The 24,165-nt window shown below is 42.3% G+C and overlaps 2 protein-coding genes across 2 annotated transcripts; both read left to right on the plus strand.

The window, feature by feature from the left end:
* LOC8060246 lies at positions 2,559–8,758 on the plus strand. The gene is made up of 4 exons (XM_002460163.2): positions 2,559–2,866; positions 4,472–4,787; positions 5,424–5,583; positions 8,162–8,758. The coding sequence occupies exons 1-4, from the start codon at positions 2,714–2,716 to the stop codon at positions 8,628–8,630; spliced, it is 1,098 nt and encodes a 365-aa protein (XP_002460208.1). The 5' UTR covers positions 2,559–2,713; the 3' UTR covers positions 8,631–8,758.
* LOC8070622 (myb-related protein 306) lies at positions 21,447–23,326 on the plus strand. Its single transcript, XM_021452694.1, has 3 exons — positions 21,447–21,851; positions 21,973–22,102; positions 22,237–23,326. Exons 1-3 carry the CDS (start codon positions 21,719–21,721, stop codon positions 22,958–22,960), a joined length of 987 nt encoding a protein of 328 aa, XP_021308369.1. The 5' UTR covers positions 21,447–21,718; the 3' UTR covers positions 22,961–23,326.

A 24,165-nucleotide genomic window follows, 5' to 3' on the forward strand; every position in this document is an offset into this window, starting at 1 on the left:
CGCGCTCCCTCCTGCACGCCGAGGACGACGGTGTGCTCTTCTACCTCTGCGCCAAGGCACGGTGACTCTCGGCTGCGCTCACGCGTGCTTGCCGCCTGCTCGCCGCCGCCTGCTTACCCACGCGCGCTCGCCCATGCCCGTTTGCCGCCGCCTGCTTGCCCACGCGGGCTCGCTGTCCGTGCTAACGCGTGCTTGCCGGCCACTCGCTGGGACGCCGCCACCGCCGGCGGCTAGGCCTGCAAGGCGGGGTGGCACGGCTCGAAGGTGCTGCCACAGGAGCCAACCAGCTAGGCGTTGTGAATCGGAATCAGAATCCAATCGAACGAAGACACCCGCTCTGATCGGGACACGAGCTCAGATCGACCAAAAAAATCAATCGGGACACCAGCTCAGATGAGGAAAAGATCCATGTTCTACATGAACTTAGTTTGACACAAACTTCTTCACTTTTTCGTATTTATTTATATTTATATAGTAGAGATATGGTTGACAAATGTGTCATTGGGATATCCTGTTTTTGCAAACTTCCTGTCCTGATCTCGCCGAGCTAAATAAGTTCAGAAGTTCCTCATCTTGCCTTTGAATCCTATTTTCGCCGAGCTGAACAAGAACAAAAGCGGATCAAGCAAGGTTTGCTTCTTGGTGTGGCTATTTCATCCTCTTCACTTATTTTCTGACGTTATGTTGTGAGAGTAGTTCTTGAAGAATTTTTCAAGATTTTAGCATATAGAGTATACTAAGGATTTGCTAAATTTGGACATCCATTATAGGTTCCATGCAAAGCTGTTATTCCCCGATCAGACGCTCCTTTACTTGTACAAGTATGGAGGCAGCAAGCTTGTCAGCATGGGTGCAGAGAAAACAAGGTTGCGTAGCCTCCTCCACAATAATGTATGTAACTTTCTCATTTTCTTCAGAAAGTACAGGTTAGAAATTCTTCCCCTTTTCCCAAAACTATTAGTATTCGTATGGTAGTTTCTAAATTGGCAGCCTCGAGGTCATGGTGCCCACCGCTGTGTTGTTTGACATTAGCTTCCATCCCCTGCTTTGGACTTCAGAGGGGTCTGAGTCTTGATGCTTATAAAGGTGAATAACTAAATGAATTTGTATTGTTGGTATTGTTCTCTTTGCTTAGAAACAATTATTGGTCAAATCTATGTCCTAATTGATTTGTTTCTTAAAGGCAAAAACTGTTAATGCAGGTTGTCCATTCTGTTTTCAGTTTGCAGGCTACCAATGCAGCTCGAATTAATTATCTATTATCTGATCTATATTCATGTCAGTACCACATGAACTTTTCCCTTTACATGGATTTTTTTTGGATGGGCCTGGTATTAACTACAATATTTTCACATATAAACTGGTAATATCACTTGAATATATTTGTCTATGGGAAGTGTCTTATCCGTGCATATTCTATAAGTGTTACTTGTCAAAAAGGTTACTGTAAACTTTATAAAGATAAATATTTGCGAATTACAAGTTTTGCTGTGTGATTACAATATAATATATTACCTTTGTGATTTGGAGAAGATGATTCTTTGCAATTTTCTGAATGAACTAGATTCATATAATTCTATGAATGCTGCATACAAAGGTCACCATGCTGTTCGCACACCTCCCGCTTCTTCAGAAAACAAATATTGCTTGGTTGTTTTTTACCAGGAGGCCAACAAAGTTTGGAGCCTTTTGTTGGTTGTCTGTGGCTATAAACGCAAGAGCTTCTTATCTAAAGATCTGCATGAAGCTCGGGCATGTTGAGCTTTCTCTATATATAGCACTATCGGTAGTATGCAATATGACCATGTTTGGGAGGAAGTATTCTGCAAATTGTTTGCCTGAAATTCAAGTATTCAACAGTCTGATCAGGGTTGTTTCTTGACCCAAGTGACCCAAACATACCTAGCAGATCAACCTTTGGAGAAAGCTTGGGATTGCACTTGTGATTTGTTGCTTCAATGGTCATGGAGGAGTCATAAAAGATTCAGGAGAAAGCGACCATATATAAATTTCTGGCCATTTCAAACTCATCTTTCTGTCTCTTTTTTTAGAGGTGATATACATATATATTTGATATATGATGTAACTTATGAAATTTTAATAAATTATAGTCCCTTAACTATATCCGCTTGTAGTTTGTTGTTTTGGGTAGAAACAAATGTGGTAGCTTAGTCGTTTGTTCAAAATATTTAGCAATGATTATACCAATTTCTTACTGGTTATCAGTTGACCATATCGGATGGCCAATTGGCCATGCTTTGATTTTCTTTGGTTTCTACTTCTGCAAGAACAATCAGTAAATGCTGGATGGATATAATGAAGCCATGAAGTAAGTTTATTTAGTGGAGTACCATGTCTTCGATGCTCAAAATTGTTCGCACAAGAAGTATACTTCCCTAATTTGGCTCTTCAATTATACATGCAGCTGATATTTATTGGAGTTTGGCGGTTGATAACATTTTTTCTCCGGTTGCAACGTACGGGTATATTTACTAAGTGCTAGCATGTCGCGGCCATAGTATTTCCGTCCCACGAATTGGAACGCCGAAACGTGGAACGTGCCCACGTTCCCGTTCTGCTGCTGAGGGCCAGTTCATCGCTTCGGTCCAGTCAGAGTTCCCGAGTCCACGGCTGCACACGTCGCCGCTTCCTCTCCACTCCCACCCGCCTGCCTCCGCGTCCGCCTGCACCGGGCGGGCCCCCTCCCATCGCCATGCCTCCGGCCGCCGCCGCCGCCGCCTTCCTCTTCCCGGCCGTCGCTGTCCCCTGCCGCGTGCTTCCTCAACGGCGGGCGAGGAGCCTCGCCGTCCGCGCCGTCGCCTCCCCTCCAGCCTCCACGGTCAAGCCCGCCCCGGCGCCCTCCAAGGTGCGATCGTCCAGCGCTTACTCATTTGCTAGTAATGTACTGTTCGGTGGTTCGGTTGCCTGCCCGATTGATCTCAGTGCCTTGCTGAGATCGCTGTGTTGGGCGGTTCAACAGGTAGCTGAATAAGCCCGGATTCGTTGCACGTTGGTTGGAACGCGAACTGCTTCGATGTGCTTTGAGATCCCATATTGCAGGGCACATTGGGTTGCGATTCCCAGTTTTTAACTAATTAGTAACATAATGGCTATTTCTGTTATCTTCGAGTCTACTATATACTATTTTCATTCACTGAAATATGGGGGCGGCTGGTGCAGATCCTGAAGAAATTGACATGTCCACAAAATGAAAATGCAATAGCTCTTTAGCTCTTATCTTGTAGGGAATAGTATGCACTTTAATGTTAGTTTTAAGTTTAAAACACTACCAGCTGGCAACATGCATCATAAATGGTTAACTTTAGTCGGGGTTTATGATTGTAATATATCTTCTCTTCTTTACATTTTGGGAAATCATTGGAAAAAGGGTGAGTGTTGAAATATAAAGTGAACTGCCCACTTTCCCCATCAGTTTATTGGGTTTGAACTAGTCACTGCATGTTACTTAATAGTGAGAACAAATGATTGTTAATCAGGTACCTCTTTGATTCCTTAGAAGGACTGAGCACTTAGGGCCAGGGAGCTCAGCCAAATGATATTTTACAAAGAAGTTATTCTAGGGTATGATTCTATGTAATGACCTGAGGGGTTGGGAGCTGTGAGAACTAGGGGCATGTTTAGATGCGCAGCAAGGTTTGCTTGCCTGGCCTCGCTGCCAGTCGAGACTAACCTTGCCCGTTGTGGCAAGCCAATTCAGCTCTCTAGCTCCAGCAAGAAAAAATAGCCTGTACAAGCATCAAGGCAACACGGCAAGGTAACCAAACATGTTTCTATATCCTGTTTCTAGTGGGGCAGGGCGAGGCAAAGCTCACATGCCGAACCAAACATGCTCTAGCTTGTCCTGATTCACTTCCTACAAAGAGTTTATCCTAGAGAACCATACAGAATTGTTTCTCCCTGAGAATCACTTCCTACCTATAATCAGAAGTAGGAGAAGCCTTAGCAGCCATGTTCCCGGAAGGGAAAGGGAACGTCGACCAATACTTTATAATGTTTTATACTATGGGAACATAAATGTTCCTAGAACAGGAATGTGAATGTTCTCGGAATGACGTCCCCGAAATGAGAACATGACCATGATCCGCGTTTCCGGCTGCTAAGGCAGGAGCCCTAGTAAACTGGCCCCAAGTTAATGTTCTTATACAATGGGAACATAAATGTTCCTAGAATGGGAATGTGAATGTTCTCGGAATGACATTCTTGAAACGAGGAATGTGGCCATGTTCCACGTTTCTGGCTGCTAAGGCAGGAGCCCTAGTAAACTGGCCCCAAGTTTTACATCATTAGACTATCGGTTTGTTAAACTGTTAATGTGAATACAGTTACTCTAGTGGCAGATATCCTACATTACACTTAAGAACGATATGTCTTGAGAAAAGGTTATATTACCAATTTTGTCCTGCCTCTGTCTGCTGTTACTTGTGCCATAACATTGTGAATATGTTTCCAGACTGGGAAGTGGGAGTGGAAATTCGAGAATAAGCCGGTAAACATATACTATGAGGAACATGAGCAGGAGGTTGCTGAGAATGTGAAGAACATTATCATGATCCCTACGATCTCTGATGTTAGCACAGTGGAGGAGTGGAGGGTGGTTGCCAAAGATATTGTCGGGCGAAAAGGAGAACTTGGCTACCGTGCTACTATTGTCGATTGGCCTGGTCTTGGTTATTCAGACAGGCCATCACTGAACTACAATGCTGATGTGATGGAGAGCTTTCTAGTTGAACTAATAAATTCACCAAACAGTCCAGTGGCAAATGCAGGTAAACCTGATTATAGTTTTTTTCAGTGGACTTTCTTTACCTGACCAACACACTTCATGTTTGTGAGGGTACTTGGTTAACACTGTTATTGCAACACCCACCTCCAAAAAAGGATGTGTGGTTCCAAGGTCAGGAAGTTCAATGGTTCAACCAGAAATACTTGTTTGTGAACAATGTTACCTCTGGTTAAGAATCCATAATTCCATATGTAGTCAACTAAATATAATACACAAGGCATATTTTCGAGAAAAGTCTTCTTTTATGTTAAAACTTATTGGCAATTGAAAACTGACATCTGATGGGGATCCTGAGTACCAATAAACTTGTGTAAATAAGTACAACAACACTACAACTTAAATTAGAGGATAAATGTTCATCAGAACAATATTTCAAACTAGAAAGTGATCTTATATGATATATTTATGGTGGATGATATGCCAAAAGTCATGCAACAAATTTGACTTGGTTGTTGATCGCTACACATATTGTTCTTCTCAATACAGTTTTATTGATTTTTCAATACCTCTAAGCAAGTTTGAATCAGGTTCCCGTTGAGTTAATAATTTTATAGTTATCCTTTCCCTTTAACTTCATCATTCGATTAGTGATGGATTGTACCGTCTATCCCTTGAACAGATGATGAACTGGTCATTGTTGGAGGTGGTCATGCAGCAACAATAGCAATTCGTGCAGCTGGTAAGGGCCTTATAAGACCATCTGCTGTTGCTGCTGTTGCACCTACTTGGGCTGGACCCCTTCCCATCGTATTTGGCCGAGGTTCTGATATGGAAACAAGGTAGCAAACTGATTATATGACTTGATATTTCATATGTCAGAAAATGCCTACAATCTTGACTCTTTAACTTGTGACTGTGGTACATGCTCTGTTGTCAATACTTGGTACCTCTAGAACTTATTCTCGAATCCTGTCCTTACCACATTTGGCATCTGCTTTGGTTCATTATGTGTCAGACTCTCATGACTGCACATAAGTATGCTGCTACACAAAAGTGTACCAGACTTGCTGTGGCAGTGATGCAGTAGGAACATATGAGAGATGCTCCCAATTCAGTTTTAAAATCATTATAATGATCCTGACTTTCTATCTACCCATTTGAATTATTTGCATGTGGCAATGTGGCATATTGCTTCTTGTCCTGTGATGTTACTGTTATGTGGGGGCTGCAAGCATAATTATTTGGACCGGACCGGACCGGCAGTCCCACCACAAAAAAATGGAACTAGGACCCTAGCCAGTTCGGTCCACTTAAAAGACCAGGTGTTGAGTTGAACTGGGAAAAAGTGGTTGAACCCCTGGTTTTTAAGGAGGGAGGGAAATAGAGAAAAAATAGGGCTAGTATGAGGGGTCTGAACGTGAGACTTATAAGGTTGGGGAGCTCATTCTCTAGCACCGCACCATGAAATGCACTTTTTCTTTTTGTGTAGTCACCATGAAATGCACTTGTGTCTAGTATGAAATCTTTGTCTAGCTAAACCATTTCAGACTGTCGGTCCAACTGGTTAGACCAACAATCAAACCGTGAACCGAGGGCTTCACTGGTCTGATCCCTGCTACAGTCCAAATACATATGGCAGCAAGTATCAGCTCTGGCACAAGATTCAGAAGTAGTTCAGCAGGGTTAGTTGGATATACATTCAGAGTTAGTTCAAGAAGATTTGGTTTGTTAGGAGATAAGTTCATTTAGCTATTGAGTTCATTTAGAGATTAAGTTTGCTTCGATTAAGTTTGTTAGACCTTGGCTGTTATCTTGCTCATGGGGTAAAGGCGTCTATATAAAAGTCTTGATGTAATCTGAAACAGGCAAGCGAGTTTAATCTATTTCCTCCACCTCTATTCTACCAAGCGGAGAGCAGTTCGGGCATAACCCTGGCCCTCTTGCCCCTCTGTGTGCTGGTCAACCCCTTCTTATTCCAGTTACCACAGTTGTGCTGCTTGTTTCCATTGTTTTGTAATGCGGTGCTTTTATGTGTACAATGTATTCAAAGAACGGTGCATTTGTTTTTCTTTTGAAAGATCCGGTTACCCGGCATTATATAAATAAGGAGGAGACAGAGTTCACAACATAATGCGCGAGTGGCGCCCCCCGTGCAGCAGACTGCTACGTGGTGCATTGCTATTGTGTACAGATATATTTGTACATATACCACGTGTCACACCATTTAGGAGTCCTGATGGCTGGGGGCCAATTTATAATGTTTGTTCATATTAATGAACGCGCATTGGTGCAGTGGCTATTAGGAAGATTTGACCTTTGTTTTCACTTCTGAAATTATCTATGTTGTTGTATAGACAGTGGCAATAGCATGTTCCAGGCACACCATTTTCCAAATTGATCCCATGGCTTAATTTGATCAAGATCAGTTTTACTTTCCAGTGCTATTATCCATTCATTTCATGTGCATTATTACCATTCATTTAATATATATATGTATAACTAGTTAACAAAACTTGTGATAGTGGTTTGCTAGGGTTGAAGCAATATTCTGAAATAATATTGATTGCTGCTAGTTTTTTCAACAATATTTTGGATTTTTTGCACATACTTTATTATAAAGTGCATACTTCAGAACATTCTTTTTGCTTGATGCATGACTGTCACCAGTGCATACGTTCTTACAGACAACCATGGCATGCAATAGTGTGCCACAGATACAGCTGTTGTAGCATCCTGATAGGCATGAAGGGCATACAGAACCTTGTAGGTTGTGAAGTCATCAAGACACCCCTGGAACGCTGGAAGTCATCCTGATACGCACACAATGCATTTGTGAATTTTGCTTTGCGTACCTCATATTGCCATTTGTTGTGCAATGTTCATGTTTTTAATTGTATTCCATGTTCTGATTGGGCTATCACATTCAATGAACAATGCATTTGCTTCCTGTAATTAGTAGTGCAGTGCTGCTCTGCATACAACTGGTTCTCATCCATATACAGATTGCCATGCAACAAAGTGCAGTTCCCATTGCAGGCACTTGCATTAATAGATCAGCCCCCCTTTGGAATGCAGGAATTTTACAGGAATCAGTTCATTTTCACAATAAAAACGCAGGACATAATTTTTTTCCTTCGTTCTAAAGGGGGGCCTTGATCTGATTAGGGAGATCATCATTCACCAGTTCTTCTGTCCAGCAGTTTTATTTCTTTCATTTTCATGTGCATAGTATCGAGCTACATCAGTCATGTACTATTGGGGTTTAAGCAATAAATCATGTGTTAAATGATACAAACAACAATGATTAAAAAAAAGAGATCTTCTCGTTCCCACCAGGCTACAAATATATTGGCCTATCAATGCTTAAGATTCCAATTGAGTCTACTGAAACTAATTTTTCTCAACTCTTATTGATAGGTATGGGCTTCTACGAGGAACCCTCAGGGCTCCAGCTCTGGGCTGGATGATGTACAATGTTCTGGTGAGCAATGAAAAGTCGATCCAATCTCAGTACAAGTCCCACGTCTATGCCAATTCGGACAACGTGACGCCTGATATCATCGAGAGCCGATACGAGTTAACCAAAAGAAAAGGCGCACGGTTCGTCCCTGCAGCCTTCCTGACAGGCCTCCTCGACCCTGTCCAATCAAGGGAGGAATTTCTGCAGTTATTTGCCAAGTTAGATGGAGATATACCAGTTCTGGTGGTGTCAACACTCAATGCTCCCAAGAGATCCAAGGCTGAGATGGAGGCTCTTAAGGGCTCTAAAGGCGTGACAAAATTCGTGGAGGTTGCCGGCGCTCTTCTACCGCAGGAAGAATACCCCTTGGCAGTTGCGGAGGAACTCTACAGCTTCCTACAGGAATCATTCGCAGCAAGAAGATGAATGTGCGTGCTTACAATTGCGCCCGAAAGCCAGGTTCAAGTCCCCCACACTTTGTGAGTAAATTCGTTAACCTGCTACCGTGTATTGGAGGTTATAGCATCAATAAAGCAGCATCACTTATTCACCTCCCTGGTACCACGATTCCAAGCCTGCTTTTGACAAAGCAGACGTCCCATAACATCGCCGGTGTGCGCAAAGCATGCCGCCATGATATCAGTGATTGCAGATTTCGATCAGGCACGTCGTGGTTCGTGCCTGATCTGCATCAGAGCCTAACCCTTTGGTCCGGTTGCGTCCATTCATTGCACATGGTCGCAGCAGTTCGTCCTACACTTCTCTGCCCCCCCTGGTCCTGGTTCTTTGCAATTGATGGCCGAAGTACAAGGCCTGGACGACGCTGGTCAGTGGTCTCCTGAGGTAAACGTTTCTCCCTTCACCTCCAATACATTTCAGCTAGAGGTGAGGCCCTGTTGATGTGCTGTGAGTTGTGAGCGCTCACCTTTCACTGGGGCTGGCATCAATGTCTTGAGAGTGGAGACTGAAGTGAGAAGTGCCCCCTCCTGTGCAGCTGTGCTGTGCCGCTAGAAGCAGGCACAGGACAGAGTACACTGCGGAGCAACATACAGATTCTGATCAATAATTGGCGCATGATTCCAGCGGCTGGCCGTGCCGCGGCTATCAATGCCTCCTCATTTACTGAAGCCTCCCAGGCCAGGCCAGGCCAGCGGCGGCCCCGGGCACGCAACCTCGGCTGCTGACGGTGGTGGCACGGTCTGGTCTGGCTCTGGCCAGGCCGCTGAAGCAGTGAAGCTACCGCGGCCAAGGCAATCGCCGTCGCCCGTCGGCATCCGCCCTGCCACGTGCCCCCGGCGTTGAGCTTGGCACGGGCGAGAGGGAAGCGGCATTTAAGGGAGCGAGAGCCAAGTCCAAGTGGCAAGCGAAGTGTCCCAGTTCGGACGTGGACTTTCTCCCCCCCGCCGTTGCCGCCGAGCAGGAGCCGAGCCGCGGGGGCGGTTGTTCTAGAGGATCCACGGCACGCACGGCGATGGACCGGGACACCGCGGCGTCGTCGTCGGCCAGTCCGGTCGATTAAATGCGGCGAGATAGGGCCCTTGATTTGCCTGAACGGATTGGTAGGATACAGCATACGTATACGACGTGTGGTGAATGATGGTACTAATACTTCATCATTGTTTAAGATTGCGTGGTCCAGATGGCACGCACGCAGCCGCTTCAGTGTTTCTGTGAGCGCTTTTTTTTGCCGTTTGGAGAAGAATCAGGCTGGTGGAGGATCGGCATTCAGCTATCACCGTTGCAGTATGTTTCTCGGCAAGGGCCACAAGAGAGGCGCTGAAATGCGGAAAACAACTTCTGCGAAAAGCCGTTATGAAACGCACCCTGAGGGAGACTGAAATCCAAAACTATAAAACTCCGTCGGTGACAACGATCGCTTTTATTGTTTGATTTGAGGTGAACACATGGTAGGTAGGTAGGATAAGAATAAGATCCGTTTGAGATATGAAACTCCCGGGGGTGGTGATTCGTTTCAGTGTGGGGTTGTAGGCCTTCAATCTTGTCAGCTTCCATCCCGTTCCTTTTGCCAGCAGTTGATCCAGTTTTTATCTCCCCAAACCGAACGAGGAAAAGACAGTCATGGTCGTGGCTCTCATCAAACCCTTTTTCCTTGTTCATCTTGACAAGCATAGCCATGACAAGATGAGTACTATATGCAATCTGCTCCACGTTGCAAATGGCAAAAAGGTTTCTGATAAATCTTTTTGCCCTTGTCTCTCTTTTTTCCCCCCTTCGCGTGCAGACAAACAAAACATGAGGTGTTTGGATCCATATGATAACTGGCTTGCTGCTACAGTACGTCGCTGCGTCAGCCAGCGACCTGGGCTCGGTGCCAAGTCCCACCAACTCCAACAAATCCAAGTTGCTTCGCTATCTCCATAAACCCCTTTGGATGGTGCTCTCATGCATCATCACCTTGCCGCAACATGATGGCCGAACGATTCATCATGATGAGATGATCATACACAGGCGTCCCGTTGCTAGCTCATCCTTGTCATCCTGAGACTTCCTTGTCATGTCCAAACAAAGTTTTGGTTCCTCCACCCCTTGTATTGTACTACTACCCAACTTTGGCTGTAAATCTTTTGGCAACAAGACAAAAATTGGGATCGCCTAGGCTTTTAAAACCTTTCGAAATGGCTGTGGACCAAACACTAGCCAAATCCAGACATCACAACGTGTGTTCCTGCTAGCTACACGAGTGTTGCGAGAAACATGTTTGTTTCCAGTGATTTCCTTGTGGAGTTGTTTGCTCTCCCAACGTGCAGGAACGATCAGAAATGCTACCACGCACTCATGTTCTGAACCCTATGCATGGAGATGATCGAATGAGAGCCTGTTTGCTTCGTAGAAAAGTTATGACTGAAAGAGTTGTTATTCGTTTTGGGACTATCTGCTGAATTTACTAGCCATTTTAGCAGTATTTTCTTTCACAACAAATCAACGAGTCGAGCTATGACTTATCGGCCAAACGAACAAACTACGCTGAAGGGTTGGTAGATTCGCCAAATAAGTCTCAAAGAAACATGGCCCACAGAATTATTTTTTGAGAAGGATAAGTCAAACCACAAAATACGACGGGTGTGAGAGAGAGAGAGAGAGAGCTGCGAGCCGTAACGGCTGGTATATAGTAAAGAGTAAAGACAGACAGACAGCTAATAACCGAATAGGCCGTGGACCGCAGTGAAAGAGGCGTTGCCCTCACCATTGACTCGGTGACGCACATCAGTCAGCCTGCGTGCCCGTTACAGCAAGTGGCGCCCGCCGGCTCCAGCGTCACATCCGCGCCGCAGCCTTGACAATCCGACACGTCCGTGGAGGCCCCGGTTCACACATTGTCACCTGTGCGCCTTGTGCTCGGCGACGAAATTCATCAGGGCCGGGGGTCCTTTTCGTTACACAAATCGTCGGCATCGGCATGTCCATCGGAAATAAAGCCCTGCTGTTGAAACTCCATTGACAAAAAGTCATGCATATATATATATATCTGTCCTGGTCCGTTCGACATGTATGTAGTATGTACGCTGTGTGTACTTCTCTAAAACTCGTCGAAATCGAACAGTTTTTGTGTGAAATTAATGTCTCTCTCTTTTTCTTTTGCTTGTTTTTAGCGAAGCTTCCTGCTGATTTTCCGGCTGACAAAGCTGGTGGATCCGTACGTGCAAGGGAGGATCAGCAAGGTGCTTTCAATTTGCGACGGCAGGCAGCGCGACCGGCTGACAGGCAAATGAATTGTTGTGCAACGGGTTCATTTCTGCTGACAGTGCATCTGCCGTCGTCTCGTCTGTCCGTTGTAGCAACGTACAAAAGTCCACTTTGGAGTAACGACGCCTGATGAGATATATATGACACGATGCATTGCTACTAACACATTTATTTTCTTATTATCGTTTCCATGAGCGGGTTGGGACAGATGACGAGATATATATTGAGTACACCAGTTCTTCTTCTTCTTCTTTCCTTCACATTTAATTTGTAGTCATTTGTGTCATGCATGCATGTGTGTACATATGACATGCTATTTCTGACTATATTGCTTTGTTCCCTTTGTGATGTTTATTTAGTATTTTTTTTAAACGAACCTTGTCATGTTTATCGTCTATACGTTCACATCTGCCACCGTTATCTACAAGATCAGAGGATGCGGTTGAGGTTTTAATAATTTGCACAGTCTGCGGTCCTATACAGTACATGCATGCAAAGGTGTGAGGGAGATCCATGAATCTCAAAGCAAATCCCCACAGATACACATTTGATGGATGAGAGGAAAACGTTGACGCATTGGCAAAAAGATATATATATATATATATATATATATATATATATATATATATATATATATATATATATATATATATATATATATATATATATATATATATTCTAGAATCACCAAAACGTCTTATAATTTAGGACGAAAGAAATATATATACTATCATTCACCAACCTGTATTAGGTCTTGTTTAGTTGACCCCAAAAACCCAAATTTTTTTAAGATTCTCCGTCACACCGAATCTTGCGGCACATGCATGGAGCATTAAATATAGATGAAAATAAAAACTAATTACACAGTTTGTCTGTAAATCGCGAGACGAATCTTTTAAGCATAGTTACTTTATGATTGGACAATGTTTGTCAAATAAAAACAAAAGTGCTACAATGTTGTATTCCCAAAATTTTTTGGAACTAAACAAGGCCTTAGGAATGGGTTCGAAACTGGTTCGAATTACAATTAATGGTCTCACTGAGTCAAGCTCTTAAGTTTTAACAACCTCGTCATCACATATAGGAAGAAAGGGGACGGTACTTGCACTTGGACTATTTATTGTTTGATTGTGTTTGTCGTACTGGGTAGTTGTTCGGTAATTTGCCCTGCTAGGTTAATGAAACGGTGAAGAGTCTGGCAGCACGTCTGAAACTATTGGTGAGGTTGATTAGGGTTTGTGTCGGCACCGTTTTCTTGCAATGCAACAGTTAATGAAAACAGCGCTCTGTCAATTATTGCCCGAGAGTGAATGGAAACGCTAAGAGAACATCTACTAAGCTGCTGCAACGGATTAGACAATATAGCTATCTACTCCTTCAGTTCCAAATTTGTTGTTTACTTTTGATTTATCTAGGTAAAACTTCTTCAACTTTAATCAAGTAGAGAGATACACCAACATTTAGAATATAAGTTAGTTTCATTAAATTCTCCATAAAATGTGTTTTGATAGAGCATTTTTTTAACTTGCAGATGTTAATATATTCTTTTTCTAAGAATTTAGTCAAAGTTAGAGAAAATCTCTACTACACAAATGATTATTAGCAATGAAGGTATTTTTTAGTAGAAGCAGCTCACTAAGTAAAAAAAATTTGTAGCAACGCTATCTTTTTTAGGGTGGCTCTATATTGAGTCGCTCTTACAAATAGTTCTCAAACAAGCTGTTTCTACAAATCGATTTGTAGGAACGGTTAGTCTTTTTAGCCGTCTCTATAAATTGTTGTCTATTTATAAGGACGGCTCAATATCCAACAACTCCTATAAATTTTTTTTGATCATCCACTCATAAATAAGTGACATTCTGGTTTTGCATGTCTAGTCAACTAATCCAACTGTCGTCATTTTTTACATCTTACCACGTGGATCGGAGTATATTAGAAGGGTAGCGTATAAGACACAAATTTAGAGGGTGTTTGGTTGGGTATGTTAAAGTTTACATGTACACAATATTTTGTCTTATTTGATAACTTGTGTCCAATTATGAACTAATTAGGTTTAAAAGATTCCTCTTGCAAATGACTCTACCTGTGTTTTTAGTTTTATAAATAGTTTATATTTAGTACTCCATGCATGTATCCCAATATTCGATGTGACGAGAGTTAAACTTTACCGGATACAACCAAACACGACCTTATATATGTCTAAACATGAAGTGCTTTATGTCCAATGTATCATATGTATTTGTATTGCTTGTGCGTGTTGTGCGCTAGGTGCCATTGCGGGTAGTAGATGGGAACTATGCATATGTGTTCGTTTTAGGTGTTAAAATTTAATAGATATTATAGCATTTTCGTTTTATTTAATAATTAGTGTGCAATTATAGACTAATTAGGTTTAAAAGATTCGTCTCACAAATTATCCTCTAGTTGTGTTTTTGGTTTTGTAAATAGTATATATATAGTACTCGTACGTCCAAACATTCGAGGTGATGGGTAGTAAAAAAAATCTAGAGGAACCAAACAGGGCCCTAGCATTTATTCGGATGTCGATTAGAGCATCTCTAACTGTTGGGCAAAATTCGTTTCTCAAATCTTGTTGTTTGTCAACTCCTAAAATAATATGAGGAGGAAAAAATATCTCATCTCCAACAGTTTGACAAATTTTGTTTCCAAAAACCTGCAAATCCACTAACGAAACAAAGAGCCCCACTAAGTATTAGGAGAAAAACCGATGCCAAGCACGGAGCCCGCGCACATATTTACGCGCTAAACAGGGAGATATGCCAAGTTAAGCATCTCTAAGATATTCTCATACTTTGTTTTCAAAGTATGGTGTTTGCCAATTCCTAAATTAGTATGAGAAGAAAAAAGGTTATCTCCAAGAGTTTTCTATATTTTTATCCTATTTTTTTCTCGACACCTTTTCCTACAACCTGGTCTTATGTTTTATATCAGAAACCCTGAATTTGTTTTTGTGCGCATTTAAGCCCTTCCACCAGATTTTTTTTCTCTTGCGTTTTTCTCACATGGAATCCTATCTTTCTTTTTGCTTACTAGACGGGCCGAGAAATTCTAGATGCGCGCTCTTAGGCCACGTGCATATATGCGCGCCTAGGATAAATTTTTGGGAGGTTGCGAAAAATAGGGAGAGAAGATGTCAAACTATTAGAGATCATTTTTCTTATTTTGCCAAAAAATTAAGGATGGGAAAGCCAGATGGCAAACTGTTGGAGATGCTCTTAGAAAAGATAGAGAATTAGAATACCAAATTGTTGGAGAGGATTTTTTTCTCATTTTACTAAAAAATTATGGATAGGAAGTCATTTGCCAAACTGTTTAGAGATGCTGGGGTTCTATCTCTATCCTACTTGTATACTCCCTCCGTCCTGTAATATAGTGTGTTCTAACATTTTAAATTTATTCTCAATTAGAAGATAAAACTCAAATTTACATTAAATACTTTCCATCTATCAACTAATCACCATTAATCACGTTAATGATAGTGTCTGATTAGAAAATAAAATGAGGGTATATGCGTCTTTTATGTTTCCTCTTAATTTGTCTTAAAATTTCTAGAGTAACCTATATTACATGACAGAGGGAGTAGTTACATAGGTGGAATTACATATATAATCATAATCAGTTTACATATTGCTTTCCTAGTAGTTTATAATAGATTATCTTGCATATTCCTTGTCCACCAAGTACTTCACCTGTTTTTTATTTACATATCGTAACTTTGTTCTAAGTCAAATATTTATATTTTTTTATCATTGATTTCTATATATATATATATATATATATATATATATATATATATATATATATATATATATATATATATATATATATATATATATATATATATATATATATATATATATAAGGTTTATGTTTTAAGATTCATTCTGAGGGAATACTTTCATAATCCATAATTAGTATGTTGTGGAACTATAAGAATTTTTAAAATAGATGGTTAAAAAGAGTAATGTTTAAGTCATTCAGTAGTATTTTTCTCTCATAATAAATCAACGATTAGTACTTTCAGCTATAGCTTTTTAGCAAAGCCAACAACCCAGCGTTATGCAAAAACATGCCAATGTCCAAAATAGCACTGATTCGTGACCTCCCTCTTAGAAAATGATAAACATATGATTTGGGTAGTCATGGTCATTCTAATTAAGAAAGTAAACTTGGTTGTTATGGGTTGATTTTATTAATTATTAGAGTTAATGCAGCACTCTATCATCTAACTACCACAGTATACTTTGAAGCCGTATTCGACAAATCAGATTTAATGCCAATGCGTGTTCAAGAGAAAACCCAATAAATCACTAAATAATATTTCATCCCAAATTATAAGTCATTCCAAAAATATTGAAAAAGTCAAAGCATCTCAAGTTTCACCAAAATTATAGAAAAAATTACAAAGTTTACTATGAAAATATAATTAATAAAGAACCTAATGATATTTAGTTTATATCATACATATTATTATCCTATCATATACATTTAGTCAAATATTTGAGATATTTTGACTCTTGAAAAATTTTAAAATAACTTATAATTTAAGATAGAGAGAATAGTATACTTTTCCGAGGCAAGCTCTAATAAACAATACTCCCTCCATCCAAAGGCAAGGGAACATTTTCACAAAGCAGTTCGCTTCCCGTGCACATGCCTGAGATTAGACTAGACGATGTTGCCCCTGTCGCTTGGTTGCCCGTCCGGCCATTAACTAGCTAGATTGGCCTTGTTTAGTTTTCAACAAATTTTGCAAAAAGTTTTATGAAATCTTACGGTGCATGTATGAAATATTAAATATAGATAAAAGTAATAACTAATTACACAATTTGTCTGTAATTTACGAGACGAATATTTTGAGCCAAGTTAATCCATGATTAGACAAGATATAAAGCATTAAATATAGATAAAAGTTATAACTAATTACACAATTTGTCTATAATTTGGGAGACGAATCTTTTGAACCCAGTTAATCCATGATTAACAAGATTTGTCAAATAAAAAAAATGCTACCGTGTTCATTTTGCCAAATTTTTTGGAACTAAACATGGCCTAGATGATGGCTTCGTACTCCCTCCACCTCAGGTTTTTTTTTTTGTTTTGGATAGATTTAGAATATTAAGAAGTGATTAATTAGGATGTATTTTTCATGTCTATCCTTATTAAATACATGAGCATGACCTATACAACAAGGGATCGGAACGTATCTTGTGAAAACCACAACATTCGTGAAAACCCATGCAAACCATGGCAAAAAAGTCGTCTAAATTCAAAAAAACCCACACATGTAGATGATATGATGATACACAATATTATATAATATTTTGTCCAATCTCAAATTTATTTGTGTTAGAAATTTGTTATTTTTATATCTTACAAATGAATTCGAGTTTGGACAAGATATTTTATAAGGTTGTGTATCATCTACATGTGTGATTTTTTTGGTGAATTTAATTAAACGACTTTTTTGTCGTGGTTTGCACGAGTTTTCACAAAGGTTCTAGTTTACACCAGATACATTCCCATACAACAAACATTCATAGCAGAAGGCTTGCTGTCTCCCGAGGCTGGAGGGGCACGGTTTGATTCTTCTTAGCCACAATATTTTTTTTGAAAAATCTCATGAATTTTGCATGGCACTGTGCAGAGTGCGCTGCAGTTCATATTCCGCGCTTGCCCGCTTATTTTTGCTAAAAACTGTGTGCCTGGAGCCTTTTTTCGCTCGCGTGAGTATTGGCTATTGGCACGTTTTGGCCCCGGCGACAATTTTCATTTCTACAGTCGTACTATTAAAATAGAGCCATCTTCATTAGCAGCCACCAAGAAACAGCGTGAACCACCGTCTTTAGCTTTTCTCCTACTCAGTGGTGAGCCTCGTGTGAGCCAGAGAACTACTACGTGAGCAACAAAGATGGGGTTCGATCTCAATGTTGAGCCGCCACCGGAACATGCCAGAGATATTCTTTTTCTTTTTCTTCTTTCAATCTGCCATCCTTTCTTACAGAAACTGGATGAACATGGTGGTCTCGTAGGCTTCTTTAATTTGACAATTGCTTCATTTTCAATAGGGTTTCATCTAAACTTAGAACCAGAAGACACTGCTCTTGATGATGTGATAGATTCAACTTTCCAACATGATGAGGAGGCTCCTGTACAATGTACTCATGTTTGTTCTTTATGAAACTAGGCTTTGATTTGTTATTTTCATGCACTTTAGTCGGTAACTATGGATGCTGCAGTCATATATATGAAGGTAGCGGCAGGAGAAAAGACATGACAGAAGAATTCTCTGAACTAGTGTTTGAAACTTTGTTGGCTAGAAGCAAGATTGGGAAACTGGGAAAGAAAGATGTGGCAGAGGTAGCTAAACAATTTGGAATTAGCCTTCGCTCTACTAAAAAATTATGGAAGAAAGGTAAAATTCATCTTGGCCAAGGTATCCCGAGTAATGTTGCTAGTCGTGAAGGGGTAGGGTTGGCTGTAAGAAAATTACAGTTGATTTAGATCCTTTGCGCAATGTTCCACTCAAAGACACAATGACTCTTGAAGCTATCAGTAAAGGTCTTGGCATTAGCATGTCCACACTGCATAAGTACTTGCAGCAAGGCCTCCTTAGGTGTCACTCCAATAGTATCAAGCCTTTTTAGACCGATGCTAACAAGATGGCTCATTTACAGTGGGCAATTAACATGATTGATCAAGGTTCTAGTTCTTGTGGTGATCCAAAGTTTAAGGGGTTATTTTACCATGTCTTTATAGATGAAAAGTGGATTTTCCTCACTCAGAAATCATAGAATTATTATTTGCTACCTAATGAAGATGAACTCCACTGCATATGCAAAAGCAAAAATTACATTCCTAGACTCATGTTTTTGTGCGTGCAGCAAATTAAACATCCAACATCACCGCTATACGTATGATGCGGTAGGGATCAAAAGTGTATAACCGTCGAATCATTGAGTAACTTGACACCCATTAAAGGATCATCAAATGCAGATCATGCTACAAGGCGACGATGACCATGACCTTTGAACATACAATTCATATGCCCATGCGAAGGTGATGTTCACCTCGACATAGAAGTGTTGGCTGTCAAAGCAATGGTGAACCCACACTGTAAACAGTCAGGTCATTGTGCAAGGCAACGATGATTATTGTGGCCACTACACAAGTGGTTCATAAGCCCAATCGATGATGATGTTTGCCTTGACACAGATGAATCATTGACCAATGCAATGGTGTTGATGGTCCATCATAGTTGGTTGTTACCCGATCGTGATGACTTGGACTATCATCGCCGACCTTTTATCGGCGAGACCGAAAACCGGCTATGATGGGAGTCATGAACCGTCTATGATAGGCCTACTATAGTAGTGTTGGGTGGGTTGACCAATCCCATCTATGACATATGAGGCCCTCTCTTTTTGAGCAGAGGCTGGCCCACCCTTCATGACTGAGTGGAGGCCTTGGCAGGTCGGCCGACCTACATTGGGGTCGGCCAACCCACCTTTGTGACATGTGGGGTCACTTGTTCATGTTGGTTGCTTGATGTTTTGGCCATCCAATCCATGGGAGATGAATGTATGCTGTCTATATAAAACACACATCCAAGGGTACAATGAATATTGGTTTGGGAGTGTGTCACATGGATTGTACCAAGCTTGGGATGTTTGTGGACCCATAGGGTAGGTCAGCGCGACACCCCTACAGTGGGCCCACATGCTCATCTTGGTCCATTAAGCTCATATTTGTAGAAAAATACTCCATAAACATGTGGAACTAGTTATTGGATAAAATATGCTCATGCGATGCTCACTTCCTTTTATTCCAAGATTGTTGATGGTGTTTCAGTATGTGAAATTATGATATTTTCATCGTCAACAACGACGGTGGTGCCAATGTGCATGGTGGTGTGGCGGCATGCATGCTCGCCCGCCCGGCATGGGGAGGCACAAACACATGGCGCGGGGTGCGGGGCGCGATGACATAGTGGCGGTGACATGGCAGGGAAGGACTGCCAGGCGTGGGGTGCAGCAATGTGGTTATGATGTGGGGTAGCGTCTTTGTTACTTGGCTCAACAACGTGAAGAGGAATAAAGCAAGGGGATCGAGAAAAACTGGTGTTTGTCCCCCTAAATTTGAGGGAAAGAGAGGTGATTTTGAGTGATTAAGAAAAGCTTTTACCAAAATGAATTGGTAAGGACATATGTTGGAACCTGATTTTTGTCTCAACCTGCTTTATTGCTTGTTATAAAGAAAGGAGATTGGTTTTAATCAATGTGGTGAAATTTGTTGCCTCTCATATTTCTCGTGGCAACACCCACTCCCTACTTTGTTGCCTCTCATATTTTCTCGTGGCAACACCCACTCCATATTGTTATGGGACTTTAGCCAAAAACTACTCCTATTTGCTTAAACTAAGTAGCTCGTGTTCGTACGCATATGTAGCTCTGAGTTTTTCACAATCTTTTGACTATGAGCGTAATGCGTATACTAATTAATGAGAGCCGCTTATTACATGTTTTATGACATTTTTACGCTTAACCCTCTTTCTTATCTCTTGAGTTGCAAACTGACGGTGTACACTTATGATAGCCACTATTATGTTCACCACTGAGATTATAGCAGCTGGACTTTTTCCATTGCCCTTATTACTATGTAGAATTTCTATCTCTTTTGCTAGAGCATGTACCGCAATTTTTTTAGACAGTAGATTCAATAATCCGGCCTCTATATCCATAGACCATAGAGCACCTCGTGTCCACATCTTTAGGCCTTGTTTAGTTACATCCGAAATTTAAAAACTTTTTAAGATTTTCCATCACATCAAATCTTATGGCACCTGCATGGAGCATTAAATATAGATTAAAAAATAACTAATTGTATAGTTTGTTTGTAATTTACGAGACGAATCTTTTGAACCTAGTTAATTATGGTTGAACAATAACTACCAAAAAAACAAAAAATATTATAGTATCAAAAAACTTTTGACCCAGTGAACTAAACAAGACCTTATTATACATTGGCACAAATAGATTCACTGACGAGGTATACACAACTATTATTGCAAAAAAAAGAGAATCATTTGCATTCACTAGCATCTTACCAAGATATATACACCCACCCATTTATTTCAAATTCATTATTACCCTGCGCAGCCGGCCATTCCTGTTAAGAGAAAAGGATGCACAGAACACATTTAATTGAAACGCAGCATAAAAAAACATATCCATGGAAAAGCCAAAAAAAAAAAACAATCCAGGTTATGCTACCAAACCCGTCGATCGTGTTCAGACTTGAGACAGTCCCCCCATTGCGGGTTGGCCTCGACTGGCCTGCTGTGTTTCTCCCGGCCCTTTTCGATCCCCTTGCCGCGCGCCGCGCTGTGCACATCTGCCCATCTGTGCCCATGAGGGCATGTGGATGTAACACATGTCACGTCGCCGTTGATTATTAGCTCAGCATTCTACCCGGGTCAAACTGTGTTCCACTGCAGTGCACGCACTAATAGCTCCCTCTCTTCCTCTTCCTTCACTCGCTGTGACGCTGTTTGCTAGCTAGCTAGCTCGTGCTGTGCCTGTGCGTGTATATATATATATGCATCCTGCCCCCACCCCTTTTACCTCTCCCCACACTCCTCTGCACGGAAGAATCGGTCGATCCATCGGTGCTTTTATCGATCTCGTCGGAGCAACCGATCGATCTCACCAACCACCGCGCTCGATCGAGAGCTAGAGATCGAGAGTAGCTGCCGGCCGGCCGGAGCGGAAGAGGCCGGAGGCGGTGGCATGGGGCGGCCGCCGTGCTGCGACAAGGTGGGCGTGAAGAAAGGGCCGTGGACCCCCGAGGAGGACCTCATGCTCGTCTCCTATGTCCAGGAGCACGGCCCCGGCAACTGGCGCGCCGTGCCGACCAACACCGGTCTGTGATGAACCTCTCATGATCTCACGCGGTGGACGGAATTGCCTGCCTGCCTGCCTTCCAAGATCCAAGCTCCAAGCTTATCTGATTTTTCTTTTTGGCCGTCGTGTGGGCCGTGCAGGTCTGATGCGGTGCAGCAAGAGCTGCCGGTTGCGGTGGACGAACTACCTCCGGCCGGGAATCAAGCGCGGCAACTTCACCGATCAGGAGGAGAAGCTCATCATCCACCTCCAGGCTCTCCTTGGCAACAGGTGATGATCCCTCGCCTCGCCTGTCGTCTTAGCTTCTTCCCTTTCTTTTCCCCCTTACAACAATGGACAAATCATCCACGGCAGCACGAGGTGTTGGTGTGCTGATGAGCTTATTGTGTTGATCTGCCGTGCAGGTGGGCGGCGATAGCGTCCTACTTGCCGGAGAGGACGGACAACGATATCAAGAACTACTGGAACACGCACCTCAAGAAGAAGCTGAAGAAGATGCAGGCCGGCGAAGGGGACGGCGGAGAGGACGGCGGAGCAGCAGGTGCCTCGGAGGGCGGCGCCGGCGCCGGCGCCACCGCAGGCGGGGGAGGGAAGCGCCCGGCCGTGCCCAAGGGGCAGTGGGAGCGGCGGCTGCAGACCGACATCCACACGGCGCGGCAGGCCCTGCGCGACGCGCTCTCGCTGGAGCCTTCGGCGCAGCCGCTGGCGCCGGCGAAGGTGGAGCCTCTGCCGACGACTCCGCCGGGGTGCACGACGTACGCGTCTAGCGCCGAGAACATCGCGCGGCTGCTGGAGGGGTGGCTGCGCCCCGGCGGCGGCGGGGGCAAGGGGCCGGAGGCGTCGGGTTCGACGTCGACGACGGCCACGACGCAGCAGCGGCCGCAGTGCTCCGGTGAGGGCGCCGCGTCCGCGTCGGCGAGCCACAGTGGTGGGGCGGCCGCGAACACGGCGGCGCAGACCCCCGAGTGCTCGACGGAGACCAGCAAGATGGCCGGCGCGGCTGGCTCCGCGCCGCCGGCGTTCTCGATGCTGGAGAGCTGGCTGCTCGACGACGGCGGCATGGGGCACGGCGAGGTGGGGCTCATGACCGACGTGGTGCCATTAGGGGACCCCAGTGAGTTCTTTTAATTAAGGCCGCTGTACAAGTACAACCAAAAGCAAATTAATCAAGTAGAGATGTGCAAGAACAAAAAGAAGAAATTAATCGCCGAGTTAGGTAATAACTAGTTAAGCAGAAATCGAACAAACTAAAATGTCTTTGAATTCTCGGTGATTTGGATCGAGTTGGATGTCGATCGATCTAGTTTGTTTTACTCCCTTCTTTTAATTTTTTTTTCGCTGTTGTTTCTCTGATGTTAATTAGGGTTTGGAACTGATCATGTAAGCTTATACTAATGACAGGTTCCTAAATGGACCATGCATGAGAGTGGCCGATAGTAGAAAGAAGTGTACATCTTATAAATTTAAAGAACTATATATATTTAGATGTTATAATAGATGCTCAAATTTTACTTTTGTAGAATTATCTTCTGGGATTTAATTTAATGAAATTCTTGCGTACTGCAAATCCAAATGTAAACGATTGAATGGTTCTTTTCCACAATTACTTGAATTATTACTCTAGCATGTGTTGGATATATAAATAAAAGCAATAATAGGCCTTTTAATCAAGATGTTGCAAGAGATTCATTAGCTCGGGGTAAGTAATTGAGTTTCCAAGATGTGATGCATCTCATTCATGAGTCATCCGTTTTATGTGAATTGCATATCTTTTTTAACATGTGGGGTACCAAGAGGAAATAAAATTAGTGTGCTTGTACGCCCATTTAAATTGCGACGTTTATGTGTACTTGAAAAATTTGCGAGCTTTGGTTCGATTGGACCTAGAGCTGTCTTGCATTTATTTGGCCCAATTCAATGCATGAAAATCACATGGCACAGCTAATCTCTTCTGGAGTACACAGTACAGTGTGTCCTGCTCTATATCTAGATTTTAGTTAAACTTTTTAAAAATACTGATGATTTCTCTTTCTTGTGAAACTATATATATACTCCCGCAAACAGCAGACATGCCTAAAACGTTTCTAGAAACTTCTCGCTTTTACAAACTGATCTAGTCAAAGCTTCTTAACTGCTAACTGTTTCTATTAATTAGATATATCTAGTCCCTTGCTTCATTGTTAATAACATATATATCTATCTAATTTGAAACAGTGGTCATTAACATGTTTTTTTTAGCAAAGATGACATACTACCCATCTATCATGTTACTGGAATCCACATTTCCTTTGCCAAAATGTTGAAAAGTACAAGACAAACTACAATCAATGCAA

This window comes from Sorghum bicolor, chromosome 2 (genome assembly GCF_000003195.3).
Source record: "Sorghum bicolor cultivar BTx623 chromosome 2, Sorghum_bicolor_NCBIv3, whole genome shotgun sequence".
Lineage (NCBI taxonomy): Eukaryota > Viridiplantae > Streptophyta > Magnoliopsida > Poales > Poaceae > Sorghum > Sorghum bicolor.